Here is a 22,382-nt window from a genome sequence, read left to right as displayed (position 1 = left end):
GGAGTGAAGAACTCTTCTAGTAAAATATTTCTGGACACGTTCGATAGTATTAATGTCAGAGATGTGGTATGGGTTCCAGACAGATGAGCTGTATTCAAGAATAGGTCTGGCAAATGTTTTGTATGCTCTGGTTAGTAGTGTAGAGTTTTTGGAAAAGAAGCTACATAAGATTAGGTTTACAACTCTTAGAGCTTTTTTTGCTATGTAGTTTCAGTGGGCTTTGGCATTTAGGTCATTTGATATGAAAACTCCAAGGTCTTTGACAGGGAGGGGTTAGGGTTAGGGTTAGTTATTACCAGACACAATCAGTCCTAAACAAACATATTTTATTAGAACAGCTGAGAACTACTTCATTCTCAGCTTCATCCAAATTAAGTCCAAAACAAAGTCCTTCGGCCTTATCACAAACCTTTGTCTTCTTTGGCACCCTGCAGTGGTTAAGTTAGCAACACCGTTGATAAGTGAATCGGGCTTCCCCATTGACTTTGCTTATCAGAAGGGGGATCACGTCTCTCTCTCTCTCTCTCTCTCACTCACACACACACAGGATACTGCAATCGTCATAAATATGAACCGGTTGTCAAGCATCCGAATGTAAAATCACGTGAGCATAGGGATGATGCAACGGTCGTAAGTCTGGAAAATGGTCATCGTTCTCTTTTTTTCAGTGCCGTTGTAACTCTGAACGGTCACTAAATGAACTGTTGTAAGTCGAGGACATGCACAGTCTTATATCCATATGTAGGAGGTGAATGGTCCAAAGCTTAGCAATTAACCAAATATCTAACAATAATAATTTAGCAATAGCAATAACACTTCGACTTATAAACCGCTTCATGGTGTTTTTACGGCCCTCTCTAAGTGATTTAAAAGTCAGCCTTTCCCCCCCCCCCCCCCCAACAATCGGGATCCTCCTTTTACCAACCTCAGAAAGACGGAAGGCTGAGTCAACCTTGAGCCACTCAGGATCGAGTTAGCCTGCAATCCTGCATTGTAACCACTGCACCACCATGGATGGATAGATGGATGGAAGGAAGGAAGGGTCAACTTTGTGTTGGCCAGGATCAAACTGCTGGCAGTGGGCAGAGTTAGCCTGCAATCCTGCATTCTAACCACTGCACCACCATGGATGGATGGAAGGAAGGAAGGAAGGAAGAAAGAAGGCTCAACCTTGAGTTGGTCAGGATCGAACTGCTGGCAGTGGGCAGAGTTTAGCCTGCAATCCTGCATTCTCACCACTGCGCCACCACAGCTCAGAGGAAGAAAAAAGAGGAAAGGGAGAAAGAACGAAGGAAAGGGGAGAGAGAGAGAGGAAGGAAGATATTGCAATAGCACTTATGTACCGCTTCACAATGCTTTACTGCCCTCTCTAAGCGGTTTACAGAGTCGGCATTTTGCCCACCGACAAACGGGGTCCTCGTTTTACCGACCTCAGAGAGATGGAAGGCTGAGTCAACCTTGCGCCAGTCAAGATCGAAATGTTGGCAGTGGGCAGAGTCAGCCTGCAATTACTGCATTCTAACTGTGCCACCAATTAACCACGTAAACCGATTATTGCAAATTAATGCAAGAAGGCGCTTTTTTTTCCTCTTGCTTCTCTTTCAGGGTAAAACGTTCAGCATTTGGCACCTGAACGACCTGCGTGACTTCAGCAGGTCCATCTCCCTCTTCCTGTTTGGCGACGTTCACAAAGAGCACTGGAAGACAGATCAAGGCATGGTTGTAGGCCTCCTCAACGCTAACCCGATGAAACCCAAGGAAGGATCAGAGGAGGTACGGATAAAGGTTGGGCCGGAAGGCCTCTAGATCTTTGCCTCAACAAACACCTCATAACCATTTTCTGTAGTGTAAGGTGGGGATGGATTTTCTTGGTGGGAGAAGAAAAGGAGAAATCTGTGAGCTTCTCCTACGTTTCTGAGGGGTTCTTCACTCGGGAACCAGTCCTGAAGTGAAATAGGAGAAAACTCTCTCCTGTTAGCTATCATCCTTGAAGGTCCCCTGGTTTGAAAGCCAGAAGAAAGTTCTCTGAACAGTGTCGAGGAGCAATTGGGGTGTCTCCCAGGAGAGGACCTCCTTGAGAGGGCCCTTCCACTCACAAACTCTGCCATGCCCAGAACAGATTGTGATCCGGACACAACTTGAGTGTTTGGAGTTGTCTGCAGAACAAAAACAAAGTTGAATGAAGGGAAATCTACGTGTCCAATCTGGGTCGGTCACCAGGACCAGAGGTTTTGTCTTTTGGACTTCTGGAGCCCATCTTCAAGGAACTTCTCTCCAGCGGAGTGTTTGCTGCTCTGTGTGTGGTATTTATATGGTGCTTTTTTGTTGTCGATTGGGGTGTTGATGGCCGACTATTAAATTGTTGGCTGTTGTCTCTTCATGTTGCCAAGCTCTCACCTTCTAAGTACTTGATAAGCTGGTGGTAAATCAGCACCCCTGTTGACTGATGAGGGGCCTTTTTCCCAGGCTTCAATCATTTCCCCGGCTGTTTTTGTCTCTGCCCATCCAACAATCTTAGTTAGCTGCAAAATTGAATGTGTCCTTGTTAGTTGCGCTCTGCTAGAGAGAAGTTCCCTGAAGATGAGCTTCAGCGCGAGTCCCAAAGCTCAGAAGACAAACCTCTGGTCCCAGTGACCAACCCAGCTCAGATCCAACAAAAAGAGTAGGAGAAACATCTCAGCAGCTGTTTGAACATCAGTCAGTCCAGAATCATTTTCGTGGAATTAAATCTTCCTCGTTGGGCAGCTACAAGGCCTTTTGTGTAAGAAAATCAAAGCTGCTTTTCCCAAGGAACTAAGCCACAATATTTGCCTTCCTCCCGCCATGAAAATGCGATTAAAACTGCTGAGAAAATATTTGCTTGATAAGGGCCCTTAATCTGTAACGATATTGGATGTAAATCCGTTCAGCTTCCTGAAAGCCGAAAGCTGCCTCCCTCTTTCTTCTCAGGTGTCTCTGTCTGTCGATCATCCTCAAAAGATCCTGATTTTGGGGGAAGCCATGGACTTGGGAACTTGCAAAGCGAGGAAGAAAAATGGAGAACCCTGCACTCAGATAGTTAATCAGGTAAAAAGGGTATTTGGGCTCTCAGGTTTTTGTACAGGTAGATATTACCTGCAAATTACAGTTGGGGGGGGCGGGATTATGAAAACTTTTTTTTATAAACAAACAAACATACAACACATAATCGTTCAGTGCTTCATCTGAGTGAATCTTTTGTGTCTTGTTCTCCAATGTTAATCATTTCATAATGTCATCATTTCATTTATTGTAACATTTCTCCCCCATTTCTTACTTTTCTATTAACACATTTATCAATCTTCTCTCACCTCTTTCTTCTTCCTGTGTTTCATTACAACATTGCTCTCCCTATATATTTCTTCTCTAACCAATGGTAAAATTGTTCCCGTATCTTAAAATATTCAGATTCCTCTCTCTCTCTCTCTCTTTGTCAAAGTCAATCTCTTCAGTTCTGCACAATCCAATATTTTCTTAATTACTTCTCCCTCTGTCGGGATTTTCTCTGCTTTCCATCTTTGTGCAAATACTATCCTCGCTGCAGTTATTATGTGTTTAATCAAATGTATATATTTTCTTTACTAAATTGCTCTGGTAGGATACCCACTAGGAACAGTTCAGGTTTTAAATCTATATGTTGTATCATTTCTTCTAACCATATTTTAATTTTAATCCAATAGTTTTTTGCTTTTGGACATGTCCACCACATATGATAATACGATCCTGGTATCTGATGACATTTCCAGCATTTAGCTCATTTATCTTTAAACATTTTTGCCAGTTTTTCAGGTGGCATGTGCCATCTGTAAAACATTTTACTGCATATTGATTTTCTTTATATGCTGTGGTCACTGTTAATTTGTAAATCCTTTCCCATAATTGTTGCCATTTATCTAACTCAACTGAATATCCAAAAATTTTTGCCCAAGCTATCATTGTTTCTTTTACTTGTTCTTCTAGATCAATACTAAGTAATTGTATATTTTTTTTTAATTATTTTATCATCTGTTCCTGTAAGTATCCTATCCAGTTCTGTCATTTCAAAATAATAATCATTTTTTTTTTTTAATTTATTTATCACATTTATATACCGCCCTATCTCCCTAGGGACTCAGGGCGGTTCACAGGCAGATAAAAAGGTACATATAAATACAGAATAAAATAACAATTTAAAAAACTTATTCTACATAGCCAAATTTATTAAAAAGAACAATATAAATAATAAAACCCATTAAAACCAATATAAATTTAAAATCTAGTCCAGTCCTGCGCAGATGAATAGATGTGTTTTAAGCTCGCGGTGGAAGGTTCGGAGGTCCAGAAGTTGACGAAGTCCTGGGGGGAGTTCGTTCCAGAGGGTGGGAGCCCCCACAGAGAAGGCCCTTCCCCTGGGCGTCGCCAGACGGCACTGCCTAGCTGACGGCACCCTGAGGAGTCCCTCTCTGTGAGAGCGCACGGGTCGGTGAGAGGTATTTGGTAGCAGCAGGCGGTCCCGTAATTCATATAATTTAGCATCTTTTTCATATCTTGTTCGTATTTGCATATGAGTATACCAGGATCATGGAAACATTTAAAGGCAAATGATAACCACAATGGTTGGCCAAGAACTCTCCCTCCACTACAAATTTTATTCTTAAAAATAACAGAGGGATTCCTCGACTTACGACCACACATTGAGCCCAAGCTTTCTGTTGCTCAGCGAGACGGTTGTTAAGTGACTTCTGCCCCATTTTACGAGCTTTCTTCCCACGGTTGCTAAGTGAACCGCTGCAACTGAAAAGTTAGTCAGCTGCTTGTTAAGCGAATCTGGCTCCCCCATTGGCTTTGCTTGTCAGAAGATCGCAAAAGGGGATCACATGACCCCGGGAGACACTGCGACCGTCGTAAATATGAGTCGGTGGCCAAACATCTGAATTTTGGTCACGTGACTGCAGGGATGCAGTTGTGAGTGTGAAAAGCGGTCATAAGTCCCTGTTTTCAACATCATCAGAAATTCAAACGGTCACTGAACAAACGGCTGTAAGTTGAGAACTGTCTGTAAAAACGGGGTATAAATTAATACTAAATAAATACATTTCCTCTGCCCACTTTAAAAGACGTGTTCGACCTCTAAGGGGAATCCCTGCTAGGTGCAAATGGAGTTTATCTATTTATTATTTACATTATTAATTTATATTTTTTTAAAAAAATATATATTATTTTTGATCAGCGTCTCAGTTTCACGGACTCATTTGTGTCTCCGGTTTTTAGAGCGAGTGTGAGTATTGTCAGTATCACATACAATCCGAGTATCGAAAGCGGAGCTCGAAGAGGGCAGACCTGCAGTCCGCTTTCTCCACCACCCGGGCACCGAAACGGACAGCCAAGCGGAACCTCGGCTTGAAAGAGAAGCTGTGCCAAGACGGTTTCTACTATGGAGGGGTTTCCTCGGCGGCTTACGCTGCCTCCGTGTATGAAAATGCTTCTCTGCGCTTTTTAAGGGTGATCTGGGCCCCGGAGTTTGGTTTAATTAGATTAACAGAGTTGGAAGGGACCTTGGAGGTCTTCTAGTCCAACCCCCTGCTCAGGCTGGAGATCCCATACCATTTCAGATAGGTGGCTGTCAAATCTCTTCTTAAAAGCCTCCAGTGATGGGAACACCCCTAACTTCTGAAGGCAACTTCCATTCCACTGGTTAATTGTTCTCATTGTCAGGAAATGTCTCCTTAATCCCAGGTTGCTTCTCTCCTTGGTTAGTTTCCATCCGTTGCTTCTTGTCCTGCCTTCAAGGGCTTTGGAGAATAGCTTGACTCCCTCTTCTTTGGGGGCAGCCCCTGAGATATTGGAAGGCTGCTATCAGAATAGAATAGAATAACAGAGTTGGGAGGGACTTTGGAGGTCTTCTAGTCCAACCCTCTGCTTAGGCAGGAAACCCTACACCACTTCAGACAAATGGTCATCCAACATTTTAAAAACTTCGTGTTGGAGCATTCACAACTTCTGGTGTCAAGCTGTTCCACTGGTTAATTGTTCTCATTGTCAGGAAGTTTATTCTTAGTTCTAGGTTGCTTCTTTGATTAGTTTCCACCCATTGCTTCTTGTCCTGCCCTCAGGTGCTTTGGAGAATAGCTTGACTCCCTCTTCTTTGAGGCAGCCCCTCAAATACTGACAGACAGCTATCATGTCAGAATACAGAATTACAGCATTGGAAGGGACCTTGGAGGTCTTCTAGTCCAACCCCTTGCTCAGGCAGGAGACCTGTACCATTTGAGACAAATGGCTGTCCACTCCCTTCTTAAAGAACTCGAGTGATGGAGCACCCACAACTTCTGGAGAGAAGTAATTCGGTTGATTAATGTTCTCATTAATCAGGAAATTCCTCCTTAGTTCCAGGTTGCTTCTCTCCTTGATTAGTTTCCATCCATTACTACTTCTCCTGTCTTCAGGTGCTTTGGAGAAGAGCTTGACTCCCCTCTTCTTTGGGGCAGCCCCTCAAATATTGGAGGACTGCTATCCTGTCACCCTAGTCCTTCTTTTCATTAAATTAGACATGAAAAGGACAAAGGATAACATGATAGCAGGGTTACAATATTTAAGAGGCTGCCATAAAGATTAGATTAGCTGGGTGTGTTGTTACCCAGGCCCAAGTAGATAGTAGTAAACTCAGTCAGTATAAAAACTTTATTAGAACAGCTGAGAATTACCTCATTCTCAGCGTCATCCAAACTAAATCAAAGCAAATTCTTTCCAACACAATTCTTCAGTCTTATCACCAACCTTGGTCTAATTAGGCAAACTGCCAAAGGCCTTTCTTGGCAAAAGTTCAAAAGCAAAAGATGCCGATAAGAAATAAATGCAAGAAGACGAAACTATCAACATTGTTTTCCGGCAAAGAGCCCAAATGCCATTGCTGGTCTTTTAAGCCTTATGGGAGGGACCAATAATCTCTTGGCCTTACTCCTCTTCGTCCTCTTTGCTTGAGCTGCTATTGCAGTCGTCCTCTTTGCTTGAGCTACTATTGCCTTCTGGCAGATCTTCTCACGCGTGCATTAGGAACAGGCTCCTCCTGTTCCTCTGCCTCACTACTGTCAGCCTCCAGAGGCTCGAGTCCATACCTCACTCCCCGATGGCCCTGGCCCCACCTCAGCCTCCAACGCAGAGCCCTCATCCGGGCCTTCCCCAGCCTCCAGGACTGGCCCACACTCTTCCTCAGTCTCATCGCTGTCCGACTCAGTTGCCAGCTCCGCAGGCTGCTGGCGGACCACAACAGAGTGGAAACTAATCAAAGACCCAACCTAGAACTTTTCCCTCCATAAAATCAGAATTAAATTATAATGTTTTTAAACAGACACGTGTGGGATTGATTTCCAGCCCTTGAGTTGTGTTCTTGTGTCTCCCCTTCAGGGCCGCAGCTGCCGTTCCCAAAAAGAAAGTCCAAACGACTTTGACAAATCTGGTTGTGAGGGGCGTGGATGCGATTCTGCAGGAAACCAAAGAAAAATTGGGTAACTTCTCCTTCCGTCCTCTGAAGCGAGCCGTGTTGGATAGGCCTGGCTCTTTCAGACCGGTTCTTTCCCAAAGAGGTAGTCCTTGATTTATACGACCACAGTTGAGGCCAAAATTTCCGTTGTTAAGCAAGACAGTTGTTAACGGAGCTTTGCCCCGTTTTACGACCTTCCTTGCCAGGGTTGTTAAGCAAATCTGGCATCCCCAGAGATTTTGCTCATCCGAAGATCACAAAAGAGGATCACGTGACCTAGAGATAAGAGGATGGAGAGAGATGGAAAGGGAGAAGGAGGGAGAGAGAAAGAAGAAAGGGAAGAGGAGAGGAGGAAAGGTAGGGGAAATAAGAATAGGAGAGAAGGTCAGATATGGAGGAAGTAGGGAGGAGGGGGAGAAAGGAAGGGGAAGTAGAGAAGGAGCAGGAGAGGAGAGAAGAAAGTAGGGAGGATAAAAGAAGGGAGGAATAGGAGTGAGAAGGAGAAGGTGAAATGGAAGAAAGACAACCCCGAACATATTTGAATATATTAGGATAAAAACTGAAACGAGTCAAAAAAGAATAAAAAAGAACGAATATTAATTAAAATGGGGAAATTAGAACTTGAGGGCGAAAGAAGATGTGACTTATGGAAATGAGCAAGGAAATATTAGGCTATGGATAAAAATATGAAAAAAAGAATATTCTGGCAAAACTTGTAACTAAGTAAAATGCATTTGAATATGCTAAATTGTATAAGATGAGTTGGCCAGTACTCTTGTTCATAAACTATGTGTGTGTATAGGGGGGGGAATTAAAAAATCAATACAAAATTATTATTTTTTAAAAAAAGAGGAAGATCACGTGACCCAGGGACACTGCAACTGTCATAAAGTACATGTCGTGTCCTACTCCTCCGCTGACGGCCGGGTCAGGGAAATCCGAATCAGGCGTGCCTCTGCAGCTCTGCCAAAGTCCTAGCAAAGTCCTCAGGGCAGGCAGGAGACCAGAAAGTGACTTCAGCAAGATATGTTCGACTTTGCCTGACTCAGAGAATGCCAGAAAGCAGGTCCTTTATATAGGCCATGGGGTGTGGCTCCATGACTCAGCACTTATCCAGGCCTGCCCCTCCCTTCCTTCTGTTGCCTCCGCCTATCCAGTCTTCTGAAGCGAGGGTCACTCCAGTCGGCAGCTGTTGGTAATTGACCTCCCTCAGGCTCACATGCTGTGGGGGAGGGGGAGGGGTCTAGTTGCTCCGTTTGCCTGGGCATGGAGCCAGGGCTGGGTCCGGGAGGTGCTTCCTCCTCCTCAGCCTGTCTGGGCATGGAGCCAGGGCTGGGGCCGGGAGGCATACTAGGACATTCCTCAGCGTTCGGAAGCAGATAAGAAGGCCTCGGCTGCGGTGAGAGCGGGCAAGTCACAACAGTACATGCCAGTTGCCAAAGGTCCAAATTTGGACCAGGTGACCACAAGGGTTGCTGCCACAGCCTTAAAATTTTGGAAAAGGGCCTCAGTCGCATTTTACAGTGCCCTCGTGACTTTGAACGGTGTTTGTAAGTCGAGGACGAGCCGAAACTGAAGTTGAAGAGCTCCCTCCATCTCATCTGTGGTTCTGTTTCAGGCCTGGCAAAGCCACCTTGTTCAGAAGAATTCAAGGAGCTCTTGGCGCTGCCCTCAGCTGGAGCCCGGAACCTCAATAAACACTTCAACGGAAGCCGGGCATCAGGTACGTTGGGAAAGAATATGGGGTGGATGCTAGTTTGTGGGTTGAGAAGAGCTGTCACGTTGATGGAGATTCTCAGTCATCCAGGTCAGGGTTGTCTCAAAGGGGCTTTTTTTAAAAAGGACACCGTTCTTTCTTGGTTTTCTTTGGAGACATTACAGTTCTCATCCAAGAAGAAGCGGCTCCTTCTCCTTCTTCTCCTCCTCTTTGTATTTCTTGTATTTTTCGTTCTTTTTGCTTTCTGCTTTCTTCTCCTCCTCCACACCGCCCCCCCCCATTTCCCCTCCTCTCCTCTAAATCTTCTTGGATGAGAAACAAAACGTCTTCAAGGAAAGTCAAAGACCAGTTGACTTTTGAAAAAGCAGCTTTCAGATGTCGCATCTTCAGTTTTTTCTCTCTTCTTTTTTTCTTTCTTCTCTCTTTTCTCTCTTTTCTCTCTTTCTTTTTCTCTCTTCTTTCTTCTCTTTCCTCTCTTTCGCTCTTAATTCTCTCTCTTTCTTTTCTCTCTCTTTTTCTTTCTCTCTCTTCTTTCTTTCTTTCTTCTCTTTCCACTCTTAATTCTCTCTCTTTCTTTTCTCTCTCATTTTCTTTCTTCTTCCTTCCTTCCTTCCTTCTTTCCTTCTTTTCTTTCTTTCTTTCTTTCTTTCTTTCTTTCTTTCTTTCTTTCTTTCTTTCTTTCTTTCTTTCTCTCTCAGGATCTACAGGGAAGCCAACCTCGGCTATCCACTCCATCTCTCCTTCAGCTCTGCTGAAGCTACAGAAACAGCAAATGTTGGCGGCCCGAAAGCGAAGATCTGATGAAATTCAGAGAAGGTAACACCACCTTTCCGTTTTGTTCTGTAGGAAGACATGGCTTGATGGTCCTATTTGTTTTTTTAGACTATCCAGGTAGTCCTTGACTTACAACCATTCGTTTAGTGGCGACTGTTCAACGTTGCAACAGCACTGAGAAATGTGAATTTACAACCATGGCAGCATCCCCATGATCGCGTGATCAGAATTCAAGCAACTGGCGTGGATTTATGATGGTTGCTAGGTCACATGATCCCCATTCGTGACCTTTCCAGCCTTTAAAAATAGGGGAACCATATTCACTTAATGACTGAATGATTCCCTTAACAACCGCAGTGGTGGATAGCCACGGAAAGATATCAAACTGGAGAAGTTTGAGCAATTTTGAACTACTTTATGAAATATTAAAGGTAAAGGTTCCCCACGCACATATGTGCTAGTCGTTCCCGACTCTAGGGGGCGGTGCTCATCTCCGTTTCAAAGCCGAAGAGCCAGTGCTGTCCGAAGACGTCTCTGTGGTTATGTGACCTGCATGACTCAACGCCAAAGGCGCACGGAACGCTGTTTCCTTCCCACCAAAAGTGGTCCCTATTTTTCTACTTGCACTTTTTACCTGCTTTCGAAATGCTAGGTTGGCAGAAGCTGGGACAAATAACGGGAGCTCACCCATTACACAGCACTAGGGATTCGAACCGCTGAACTGCCGACCTTTCGATCGACAAGCTCAGCGTCTTACCCACTGAGCCACTCTAATGGGTTTTTTTGGGAGATAATAGCTATGTCCAATGGAGCTTTAAAAAAAAAAATCACATTTGGACAATATATGCCATTCTCCCTGAGGTGATAATAAAACATTTTGTTTCTGAATGGTCTGCCGCAGCATTCCAGGGCCATTGTGTTTTTTCCAGAACGAGAAGTTGTGGCACATTCCAGAAAAAGAACACAATATTCCAGAACGTACCGGAATGTTCTTTTCACAGACTTTATATATACACAGCTACTGAGCTTTACTGAACAAGCCCTCAGCCATTGTTTTCACAGGGGCCGCATCAACGATTCTGACGTAAATTTAAAAATGTTTTGTTTCTTTTCCGGCTGGTTGAGATCGAAGTAATTTCATCAGGCTCAGCGCTCCATCGATTCACACGTTTTATGCAGCCTTTTTTGAGGAAAGATCTGCTGGTTTTTTTCATTTCTAATTCATTTCTAAATGGATTTTTAGTTCTCCCATTTTTGCCACCACTTGAGCTGAACTTCCTTTTTCTTTTTTTCTTTTCTTTTATTGAAAAGACAGAGGATAACAGTGCAAATAAGGCAGAGCCAGAGAGAAATCAACGGCGAATCTTAACATACAAGCTAATAACTCTAACTGTACTATGTTAAGAGTAATTACAGTAATACAACTTAAAAAAGGGAGAAAATAAAAGAAAAATTCAACTAAATTTCTACTTACATCGGCTTTTTTACAAATGTTTCCATATATCCATAGTTTTATATATCTTTTTAATTTTATTGGTTTTAAAAACAAACAAAAACAATGGACATTGCTCTGCATCTCTGGTTTCTAACATTTACATCAAATTCTAGTTACTAAATCATATATTCCTCAGACTATATACAAATTTACATATCTCCTAATTCCTTATATAGCAAGTATATACTATATTACTACTACCCCTACAACTATATACATATTTAATAAACCTATTATACCCTCACAAGTACAACATACGTTGATATATACATTTCCAGACATTCATTATCTCTTATTTTTGGCATTCTTCCTCCTATCAAGCCAGTCGTAGAATTTACTCCAGACCTCCTAGTACCTTGATTCCCTTTTGTCTTTCAGTTACTTCAGAAGTCTGTCCATCTCTGCATAGTTGTAAATTTTGCTTATTACTTCTTCTGAGGGTATTTCTTTACGCTTCCATTTTTGAGCAAATGCTAATCATGCCGCAGTTAATATATGCAATGTTAAGTTGGTTTTATACATCTTTGTTGTCCACACTAACAATTATTAACCTTCATAAACTTCCCTCTCATTTCTACTCCTTGTCTCTCTGCATTCATAAAATTTATTGCATGTGCTATAATATTTCGAGCCTTCTTTATCTTTAATTTTTAAAGTTAACCTGTTCATTTCAACGCAATCCCAAATCTTCCTAATTATGTCGTCATCCGATGAACTTCCTGACAAACAGGCAGATCTTGGATATTGATCCATTTTCTTTGGGTTGATAGGTTTCAAGGCTGCCTTACCTAAGCAGGGGAAAAAATGCAATATGGATTTTGTTAACAAAGGCTGGTTGCATCAGCCATTCTCGTCCATGCAAAACCAGAAGGATTTATTATGTGTAGTTGCTTAGAAAATTACATATAAGGGAAGCTTACCAGAAACTTCTATCAAACTTGTTGTCTTAATTTTTTTTTTTAATGTACAGGTAGTTCTCATCTTACGACCATAATGGAGCCCACTTGTCCTGGTCGTAAGCCACGAAGATCATAAAATGGGTCACACATGAAATTTTACAATCCTGATTTTACAATATGTTTTTTTAGCGGTTGTTAAGTGAACGCCATGGTCGTTAAGCATTAACCAATAGTATATAAGTGCTGGTTTTGAGCAAAACCAACGTAAAATGTAGCCATGTGACTGGCAAACAGGCATCGGTGCAACCCTGGTTGCTGAGTGACCCAAGTTTGGTCATGTGACCCCAGAGGAGGCAACGGTCGGATCTCTGAATCCGAACGGTAAATAGCCTCCCTATAGTCTGTCATAACTTTGAATGGTTGTTAAGCAGCCAGTCATGAGTTGAGGACCCCTGCATAGAAAACTAGGTTGATGTTGAAAGAAAAATGCTGGCTGGGTGTTGTATTTTCGTTTTGTTAAAATAATTTGCAAAAAAGCAAAACAAAAAAGACTCAGAAAATAAGAAATTAATTGAAGCAGAAAATCCCCCAAAAGTTTTCCCCAAAATAAGACATCCCCTGATAATAAGCCCAATCGGGCTTTTGAGCGCATGGCAATAAGGCCAAACGCTTATTTCAGGGTTTAAAAAAATATAAGTCAGGGTCTTATTTTCGGGAAAACACAGTAGAATAGAATAGAATAATTATTGGAATGAAGAATAGAGTAAGAATAGAATAGAACAGGATAGAATATAGAACAGAATAGATTAGAATATAGGAATAGAATAGAACAACAGAATAATACTTTATTTGGCCAAGTGTGATTAGACACACAAGGAATTTGTCTCCCGTGCATAAGCTCTCTGTACATACAAGCAACAAGTGATCAATCATGTTTGTTGTCATCATAAAAATACATTCGTCATAAATCATAAGATACAATGCTTAGTGTTAGTCCTAGGATGCTAAATAAGCAATCAGCATAAATCGTACTGGGATACTAAATAAAACAATATAAATCGGGTCTCCAACCTTGGTCCCTTTAAGACTTGTGGACTTCAACTCCCAGAGTTGAAGTCCACAAGTCTTAAAGGGACCAAGGTTGGAGACCCCTGATATAAATCGTAAAGTACAAGCAACAAAGTTCTAGCCATAAGAAAATAAGGAGATAGGAAAGATGGGAAGGAGAATAGAAACACAACCTTACTAGGTAGTTTGAGAGTGTTGTGGGAATGAGTTGTTTGGCAGAGTGATGGCATTGGGGGAGGGGGGACGACGACTAAGGATCTGATCCAGGATTTGGGAACTATCATCAACAAACCAACCGCTATCACTTCCCGAGTAATGCTAAAAACAGACATTGGAGCAGATGCTCCTTGGTGGTTATCTCCTTCACCCAAGACTATAATTTTTATTTTCACCTCTTCGTTGCAGATTTCTTCAGGACCCTGCTGTTAAAAAGGCCTCAGCCCCTTCTGTGGGTCAGGCTGTGCTGCAGTCCCCAACACCAGCATCTGAGTTCCCTAAAGCTGCACAACTGTCCAGCCCCCAGACCCCTAGACTTGGTTCAGGTCTCTCTGAAGGGGACGAAGTTCTGTTCTTTGATGATTGCCCCCCTCCGGCCCCCAAACTGAGCCGCTTGGCAGAAGCCAAAAAGGTAACCGAGACCCCCGACTCGAAATCCATTACGTGCAAAAAGGCAGGATATAAAATAAAACAGTTTCTTTTTATATATGTATGTATATATAAGAGGTATGTATATACAGCATTTCGTGCGCCTTTGGCGTTGAGTCATGCCGGCCACATGACCACGGAGACATCTTCGGACAGCGCTGGCTCTTTGGCTTTGAAACGGAGATCAGCACTGCCCCCTAAAGTCGGGAACGACTAGCACATATGTGCGAGGGGAACCTTTACCTTTACCTTATGTATATATAAATGTCTTTATTTCGTTTCGAAAACAAACATTAAAGTACAAGCTACCAGAAAGGGAAAATGGAGGAGAAGAATGACAGCTGCCAACAGCGGCCAAATAATCCATCAAATATATGACAAAAGTGACCTCCAATTTATTTCAAGTAGAGAAGGAGAAATGGAATATATATAACAATCTTTTTTTAATTTAAATGAATAGAATAGAAAAGAATAGAATAGAATTCTTTATTGTCCAAGTGTGATTGGACACACAAGGGATTTGTGTTTGGTGCATACGCTCTCGGTGTACATAAAATAATATTTCAACTCTCTTAAAATCTTAAATAATCTAAAAAAAATCAATACTTCTATTCTTTCCTTAATTTTAATTATTGCAGTGAAGGATGAATTGGTTTGTAGGTTAGGCCTTTTAAAATCTTGATTCCCAGCGCCACCTGCTAACATTTTTTTAGCCATTTTGATAAACTTTCTGCAAAATTCATTTTGCATGACGGATTACGTATTAATGGGGGTTCCTTCTAGAATCCCCCCTTAAATTTCTACTGGAAACACGGATGGAGAATTGGATGCTAAATGGTATAAAAACCTTTTTTCTCGTTTTTCTTTTTTCTTTTGTTCAGAGGGAGAAAACGTAAGATATGTGGCACACTTTGGGTAATTTAAATCAGGGGTCTCCAACCCTGGGAACTTTAAGTCTGGTGGACTTCAACTCCCAGAATACTGGGAGTTGAAATCCACCAGGCTTAAAGTTGCCAAGGTTGGGGACCCCTGATTTAAATCGCTATGATCTCGCAGATTTAACTTGTGGGGGGAAAAAATCTATGAGTGTTGGACATGTGTAATTTTTTAGAAATGATGCCCTTGTTCCATCAGTGTTCGGGATGTAACTTCCTGCTGTCGTGCTGGCTTTTCATACGAGATTTAATTGAAATGGTTGACTGCGTTTCTAATGCTTTCTTTCAGATGGCAGCGATAAAGAAACTGCGCGCCAAAGGCCAGATCCTTTCCAAAGTAGATCCCAACAGCGTCAAACGGAAACGATCAGATTTTGACGTTCCGGGCATTTTTGAAAGAGTGGAGCAAAATATCGCTGATTCAGAAGGTGCGGAAAACTCTCAATCTGATGATGGTTAAGTGAATCTTGCTCCATTTTTGTGACCTTTCTCGCCGCGGACGTTAAGTGAATCGTTGCAGTTGTTAAAGTGAGTCACACGGTTGTTAAGTGAATCTGGCGTCCCCGTTGTCTTTGCTTGTCAGAAGGTCGCAAAAGGGGATCACATTCTGATCACAGCCACGCGATCAGAATTCAGACACTTGTCAACTGACACACACACACAGGACAGCATGACCGTCATAAATGTGAGTCAGTTGACAAGCATCTGAATTCTGATCGCGTGGCTGTGATCACTGCAGCGGTCGTAAGTGTGAAAAGCTACACTGCAGAAGTCTGAATTTTTGTGTGTTTGTGTGTGTGTGTATTTCCGCAGAGGGGGGAGCCTTAGAGCCCGTGGAAAAGAAACGGCGCCAGCAGCTTGAATACCTGGAATCGGAGGAGTTTCAGGAGATCCGAAACGCTCGCTCCAAACACAACGGCGTCCTTAAGGAGGTGAGCCTATCCTACGTAAAACCGTTTGGAGGGCGGCCAAGAATCGGTCAAGGAATTGACGAAGCCAAACCGTGGCTGCGCTTACGGTCTTGGCGTCTTTTTGCCTTTTGTGCTTAACAGACTTATTTATTTATTTATTTATTTATTTATTTATTTATTTATCACATTTGTATACCGCCCTATCTCCCTAGGGACTCAGGGCGGTTCACAGGCAAATAAAAAGGTACATATAAATACAAGATAAAATATCAATTAAAAAACTTATTCTACATAGCCAAATTTTTAAAAGAACAATATAAATAATAAAACCCATTAAAACCAATATAAATTTAAAATCTAATCCAGTCCTGCGCAGATGAATAGATGTGTTTTAAGTTTTACTTTTTCTTTTACTTGCGAAAGCCGTAAACGGTCATCAAAGCCCTTTTAAATTTGGAAGATTGGATCGTAAAAGTTTGGGGGTTTTTTTCGTCACTGCCGTAACTGTGAAATGTTGCTAAGCGAGGATGGACTGAATTGTGCAATTTGGAAGGGTACAACTCTAACTCTTTTTTTTTAAAAAAACACAAAAACCCTGATGATCCAATTTGAATGAATTTTACAGTAGAACTTGAGGTGCTGGTTAAAGCTATCCTGAAGCCCTGGGTTGCAGATAAAGTAGGAAGTGAGAGTCCTACCTATAATGGGTGAAAAAAAACCACTAAAGTATGTAAAGCCAAACATTTTCCCAGTTTTGGCAGACAGGACTTTCTATCCAAACTTGGCATATCTCAAGGAAATTTGCACACAGGTTTGTGTGTTTATGACCTGGTTCTGAGACAGGGATTGTATTCCAGGGTTTAAATACAGGTCCTCGTTTAGCAACTGCCTCAACAATGCCATAATGCTGAAGCAAAAGTAACTTTCTAATGATTTTTTACATCTGTGCAGACCTGCAAGCAATCCTCAAATTTAAAACCTTCGCAAGTCTGTAAAACAAAGAAAAACTTTGTTTTTCTGCTACGTGCATCTTAAACGCTTAGATGAAGGTTTTACTAATCGTTACTTATGGTTTCTAAGTATACCTCCTTATTCAGGTTCTTTAGCAACCCCTTGTTTGTAAAAAATAATAAAAATAACTATTCCCCCCAAGTCATTTGAGCTAGGATGTTAGGTGAAGTCTGATGCCGGCATTTTGTTTGGGGAGTTTCCTGTTTTAACTAAGGGGATATAGTTCAGATGTGGTGGGGTAGTTTTAATTTTTGTACCCTAAACAGTGAAATGGGGAAGGAAGGAAGCATTAAGGTAATGATGATTTAATAGCTGACCAGCTGCTGTAAGGCTGTAAACCGAGATAATGCAATGAGAATGAGTCAGCAGGGTTATCACTTTAAGAGGCTGTCTATATAGGGGTGACCATGTGAGGGCGTCTCTCTTTCCTTTCTCCATTGTAATCCTCCATGTATTTTCTCTAAACATGTATGCTTCATGTTATAATTGAAGATTGGTTGATTGCCTGGCTTTGCTTAGCACATGTATGTATATATACTATATATAACTTGTAGATAAATCACTGTTTGAAAGACAAAACTTCTGTGTACTGTATTTTGCTCCTGGGTTGTCTCAAACTAGCAGTCACACTGTAAACATTCTGAGAGGAAGGAAGGAAGGAAATTTGTCTTCAGCATAACTCATGTTATTTACGCCAGTTATTTTACGTGGCAAGATGAAAACTTTATTTATTTATTTATTTATTATTTATTTTTCGTATTTATATACCGCCCTATCTCCCTAGGGACTCAGGGCGGTTTACAGGCAGATAAAAATACATATAAATACACAACAAAACATCCATTAAAAAACTTATTCCAAATAGCCAAATAATTAAAAATAACAGTATACATAATAAAACCCATTAAAACCAATTTAAATTTAAAATCTAAAATCTAGTCCAGTCCTGCGCAGATGAATAGATGAGTTTTAAGCTCGCGACGAAAGGTTCGGAGGTCCGAAAGCTGACGAAGTCCGGGGGGTAGTTCGTTCCAGAGGGTGGGAGCCCCCACAGAGAAGGCCCTTCCCCTGGGTGTCGCCAAACTGCACTGCCTAGCTGACGGCACCCTGAGGAGTCCCTCTCTGTGAGAGCGCACGGGTCGGTGGGAGGCAATCGGTGGCAGCAGACGGTCCCGTAAATAGCCCGGCCCTATGCCATAATCTCCAGTTCAATCTCTCTTTCTCATTCCCATATCACAGTTTGAGGCTGAGATGCAGGAACGGTACTTCGAGCCCTTGGTGAAAAAAGAACAAATGGAAGAGAAGATGAGGAGCATCCGAGAAGTGAAATGTCGGGTGGCAACGTGTAAAACGGTAAGCCAAGTGGGGAAGGAAGGAGGGAGAGAGAGAGAAAGAAAGAAAGAGAAAAGGAGAAAGGAAGGAAGGAGAGAAAGAGAGAGAAAGAAAAAGAAGAAAGGAGGAAGGGAAAAAAGAGGAACGGAGGAAGGATTATGACTTCCACCTTTCTTCTATTGAGTAATTATCCTTTTATTCTTCCCTCTTCTTCTTTGACCCTTTTTAATTCCCAGACTCATAAATCATCCGTCCTTTTCAACAAACAGTCCCTATATAATTGTTCCAGTCTTTTAGAAGAGTTCATTATTTTTTCCTTGGCCAAACTGGTTAGCTTGGCTGTTTCTGCAAACCCCATACATTTTTCTAATCCAATCCTCTATTCTAGGCATTTCGTTATTCTTCCATCTTACTGCATACAATAATCTCGCCACAGTTGTCACACACTTCTATTGCTTTTTTTCTCAAACTGCGTCTCTTCTTTTTTCTCTTTTTCACCCGTGAAGTGCAACTACACCTACTTCAAACTGCTGGATTCGTGCGTGGCGGAAGGTCACGCTTACCACTGGCACAACGGGGTGAAAAGATTTTTCAAGTGTGCTTGTGGGAACAGAGCCATTTCCCTGGACAAGCTCCCCAAAAAACACTGCAGGTATGTGAAGTGGAGGGGTGTGTGTGTCTTCCTTTTTGTTGTGGCCTGCCGGCAGCCAGCAGAGCTGGCAACATGGTCGGACAGTGAGGAGGTTGGGGAGGAACTTGAGCCAGTCCTGGGGGCTGGGGAAAGCTCGGACGAGGGCTCTGCGTCGGAGGCAGAGAGGGAGCTAGATAGCAGCGAGGCAGAGGAACAGCTGGAGCCTGTTCCTAGTGTCCGCATGCGCAGAGCTGCCAGAAGACAGGAACAATTAAGAAAGCAGGGTCGACTCAGGAGTAAGGCCACACCTTGGAGATAATTGGCCCCTCCCACAGGACCTAAAAGAGGAGCGAACGGGACGTGGGCTTTTGCAGGAAGAAATTAGTTCATTCAGTCGATTCCAGATTGGGAAGTTCTGTTCGTGACTCTTAACAGGCTCTGTGCCAAGTTTGGCCTTGCCCTGCGTTTGGAAAATTGATTCTCTGGCAGCATTCCAAGTGAGATACGGGTGGGTGTTGATAAACATTCCTCTGAAAGACTGTTCGCCAAAGCCTTGTTGACTGTGAATGAAAGAAATGCAGAGTCATTTAAGTAAATGAGGTTTGGTTTCATGCTAATTAAGGAAGCCTAGGTCAGAACACTTTTGTTTGCAAGCCCTGAAAAATAGCTTATTCTTGGTGGAATATTTTCCATCAAGGTAGAGGTTATCCTTGATGGAAGATTGAGGTGCCCCTTGTCCAGTCTCTTAAACTAAAGCTTGATAGGAAAAAAACCAAACCAAGGCATCATTTTTAGCACCAGATTTTCTATGAACGATCTTGGCTTTGTCCTATTATTATTATTATGATGATGATGATGATGATGATGATGATGGCACGAAATGAATCATGATTTTCTTTTTCTTTTTTTTTCTGCCTTCTTCCTGTTTCAGTAATTGTGGCCTCTTTAAATGGGAACGTGACGGAATGCTGAAGGTAAGACTCGGCCAAAGGTTTGCTACCAAAAATTGGATTAGAAAGGAAGTCGTATATGGGGTCCTTAGTAACCTCTCTGAGCTTGGTGGTTTTCTTGCAGACGTTTCATTACCAAACTCGGTGGTATTGTCAGTGCTAGAACGGGTGGGGTTTGGTCCTTTCTAGCACTGATGATGTTCCCTAGTTGGGTCATGAAACATCTGCAAGAAAACAACCAAGCTCAGAGAGCACCAAGGCCTCTATGGTCCTCCTCCTCCTCTCCACACACCCCTCTCCCTTCTAATATTGATGATATTAGCTAGTTGGGTCATGAAATGTCTGCAAGGAAACCACCAAGCTCAGGGAGCACCAGGGACCCCACAGTCGTTGTCATCATCCTTTTCCTCCTCCTCCCTCCCTTCTAGCACTGATGATGTTACCTAGTTTGGTAATAAAACACCTGCAAGAAAACCATCAAGTTCAGAGAGCATCAAAGACCCCCACAGTTCATCCCTGGGCCACAAATATCCTCTTGTATAAGAAGCCTTAGCTTTGAAAATTATTTTATGTTCTCAGGAAAATCCAGACATTAAAAGTCTGAAGTTTATGGCCTGGAAATTCCAAGGAAGAAACTTCAGGGAGATGTTATGAAAAATATTTGGAATTGGAATTGCATTTGGGTGGGATTGTTGTCAGGAGCTAGCTTCTCCTGAGAAGACCTGTGTGACACCATCACTGTATCTACAGTTAATGATGGGCTAATGCAGGGGTCGGCAACCTTAAACACTCAAAGAGCCATTTGGACCCGTTTCCCACAGAAAAGAAAAGACCGGGAGCCACAAAACCTTTCCCGTGCCTAATTATTTCTTGAGCGGCCACAAAACTAGCATCTATAGTTGAATTAAATGTTCTGTTTTCTTCTGAAACTTTTCTTGGATTTATCCATGGTTGGCCTACAGGGGGTTGAAAAGCTCAATAAATTACATGCCGGCGGGTGTCACATGTTTATTTATTTATTTATTTATTTAAATTTTTATACCGCCCTTCTCCCGAAGGACTCAGGGCGGTGTACAGCCAAAAATAAAAACAGCAAGTATACAAAGTTAAAATATCAATTTAAAATACCTATTCAATAGTGGCCGAATTAAAACCGTCAGATTGACCTAACCTAAAATACCCCATATAAAATTACAAAGGATTAAAACTTTAAAATTTGGGATTTAAAAAATCAGTCAGTCCAGTCCCGCTTGAATAAATAAGTGAGTTTTTAATTCCCGGCGAAAGGTCCGAAGGTCAGATATTTGGCGCAAACCGGGGGGAAGGTCGTTCCAGAGCGTAGGTGCTCCAACAGAGAAGGCCCTTCCCCTGGGGGCCGCCAGCCGGCATTGCTTGGCGGACGGCACCCTGAGGAGGTTGTGACGCATATTTTGAGTGACGGAGCCACAGCAGAGGGGTGATTGCTGACCTCTGGGCTAATGGATTGAAGCTTATTTTGACAGGCAGTAATGACAGCTAACGGGACATTTCCTTTCCTAGGAGAAAAAAGGCCCCAAAATTGGGGCAGAAACTCTTCTGCCAAGAGGAGAAGAACACGCCCAGTTTCTCAACAGCATGAAATAATGGCGGATGGATCCTGCCTTTGGCTATTGAATTTCCCATCTGGAGAACTTCAGAGCTCCCTTCCAGCGGAAGCGTTTTCACACAGCCAGCTTCCTTCTGTGAGCGACAGTCCGAGCCGAATAACTTTTTTCTGTTTCTTTGAAGTTTGGAAGGAATGTGGCTAATCCTCGCCCTTCATTGGATTCGGGAAGAAATGCGTATTTCGTTCATGGCATATTTAAAACGGAACCATGAAGTCTGTTTCTTTGGAACTTTCTCTTGAGATTTTGGCAGTTTTAGGATAAGGCTGAAAAAATATTGAACTCTTGTTTTCTGAGGTTCGGTTGTATCTGAAGAAATTCTTCTCCAGCTAGGTCTTTGCCTAAAGCAGAGGTGTGCAACCTTGGCAATTTTAAGACTTGTAGATTTTTAACTTCCCAGAATTCATGGCTGGCTGAGGGAATTCTGGTAATTGAAGTCCATAGGACTTTTCAAGGTTGAGCACTCCTGGTCTGAAGGTTAAGGTTTCATCATCCCTTGAAATCGGATGTTTTTAAAATCCTCCTTGCTTTAATGTTGGATTATTAACAGCACACCTGTGTGACTGTTGGATTTTACCTTAGCAACCTTGATATATGTACCCAAGTGTTTGAAAGAAGACGCTTGTGATTTTAATAAAACCTAGAGAGCCTGTGTTGTACGAGCTTCACTTTTTAAATTCTGTTTTAATCCAGTAACTTAACATCTGTTAAAATGGAGATTTTACGGTATCCTTCCCCTGGAATGGGGAGGGAATGGGGATTTTGCAGTAACCTTCCTTTGAGGCGTGGGGCGGGGATACTCAGGGACTGCCACACCCCAAATCACACCTGCTCACCCCAGAAGATCCAACAGAAAGAGCATGTTGTGAGTCCTATCTAGGAAGGAATGAAAGA

At 42.4% G+C, this 22,382-nt stretch overlaps 1 protein-coding gene across 1 annotated transcript in view; it reads left to right on the top strand.

Moving 5' to 3' along the window:
• MCM10 (minichromosome maintenance 10 replication initiation factor) overlaps positions 1 to 22,132 on the top strand; it is a 32,177-nt gene extending 10,045 nt beyond the window's left edge. Inside the window, exons 8-20 of the mRNA XM_058190454.1 lie at positions 1,606 to 1,773; positions 2,950 to 3,066; positions 5,269 to 5,468; positions 7,402 to 7,502; positions 9,096 to 9,200; positions 9,893 to 10,010; positions 13,836 to 14,058; positions 15,300 to 15,438; positions 15,824 to 15,942; positions 18,172 to 18,285; positions 18,771 to 18,916; positions 19,827 to 19,869; positions 21,385 to 22,132. Coding sequence (XP_058046437.1) covers positions 1,606 to 1,773; positions 2,950 to 3,066; positions 5,269 to 5,468; positions 7,402 to 7,502; positions 9,096 to 9,200; positions 9,893 to 10,010; positions 13,836 to 14,058; positions 15,300 to 15,438; positions 15,824 to 15,942; positions 18,172 to 18,285; positions 18,771 to 18,916; positions 19,827 to 19,869; positions 21,385 to 21,468 — 1,677 coding nt within the window. The 3' untranslated portion in view covers positions 21,469 to 22,132. The remainder of the gene's footprint in view (positions 1 to 1,605; positions 1,774 to 2,949; positions 3,067 to 5,268; positions 5,469 to 7,401; positions 7,503 to 9,095; positions 9,201 to 9,892; positions 10,011 to 13,835; positions 14,059 to 15,299; positions 15,439 to 15,823; positions 15,943 to 18,171; positions 18,286 to 18,770; positions 18,917 to 19,826; positions 19,870 to 21,384) is intronic.
• Positions 22,133 to 22,382: the final 250 nt, after the last annotated feature.

This window comes from Ahaetulla prasina, chromosome 7 (assembly GCF_028640845.1).
Source record: "Ahaetulla prasina isolate Xishuangbanna chromosome 7, ASM2864084v1, whole genome shotgun sequence".
NCBI lineage: Eukaryota > Metazoa > Chordata > Lepidosauria > Squamata > Colubridae > Ahaetulla > Ahaetulla prasina.
This window is presented reverse-complemented; position numbering and strand designations above follow the sequence as displayed.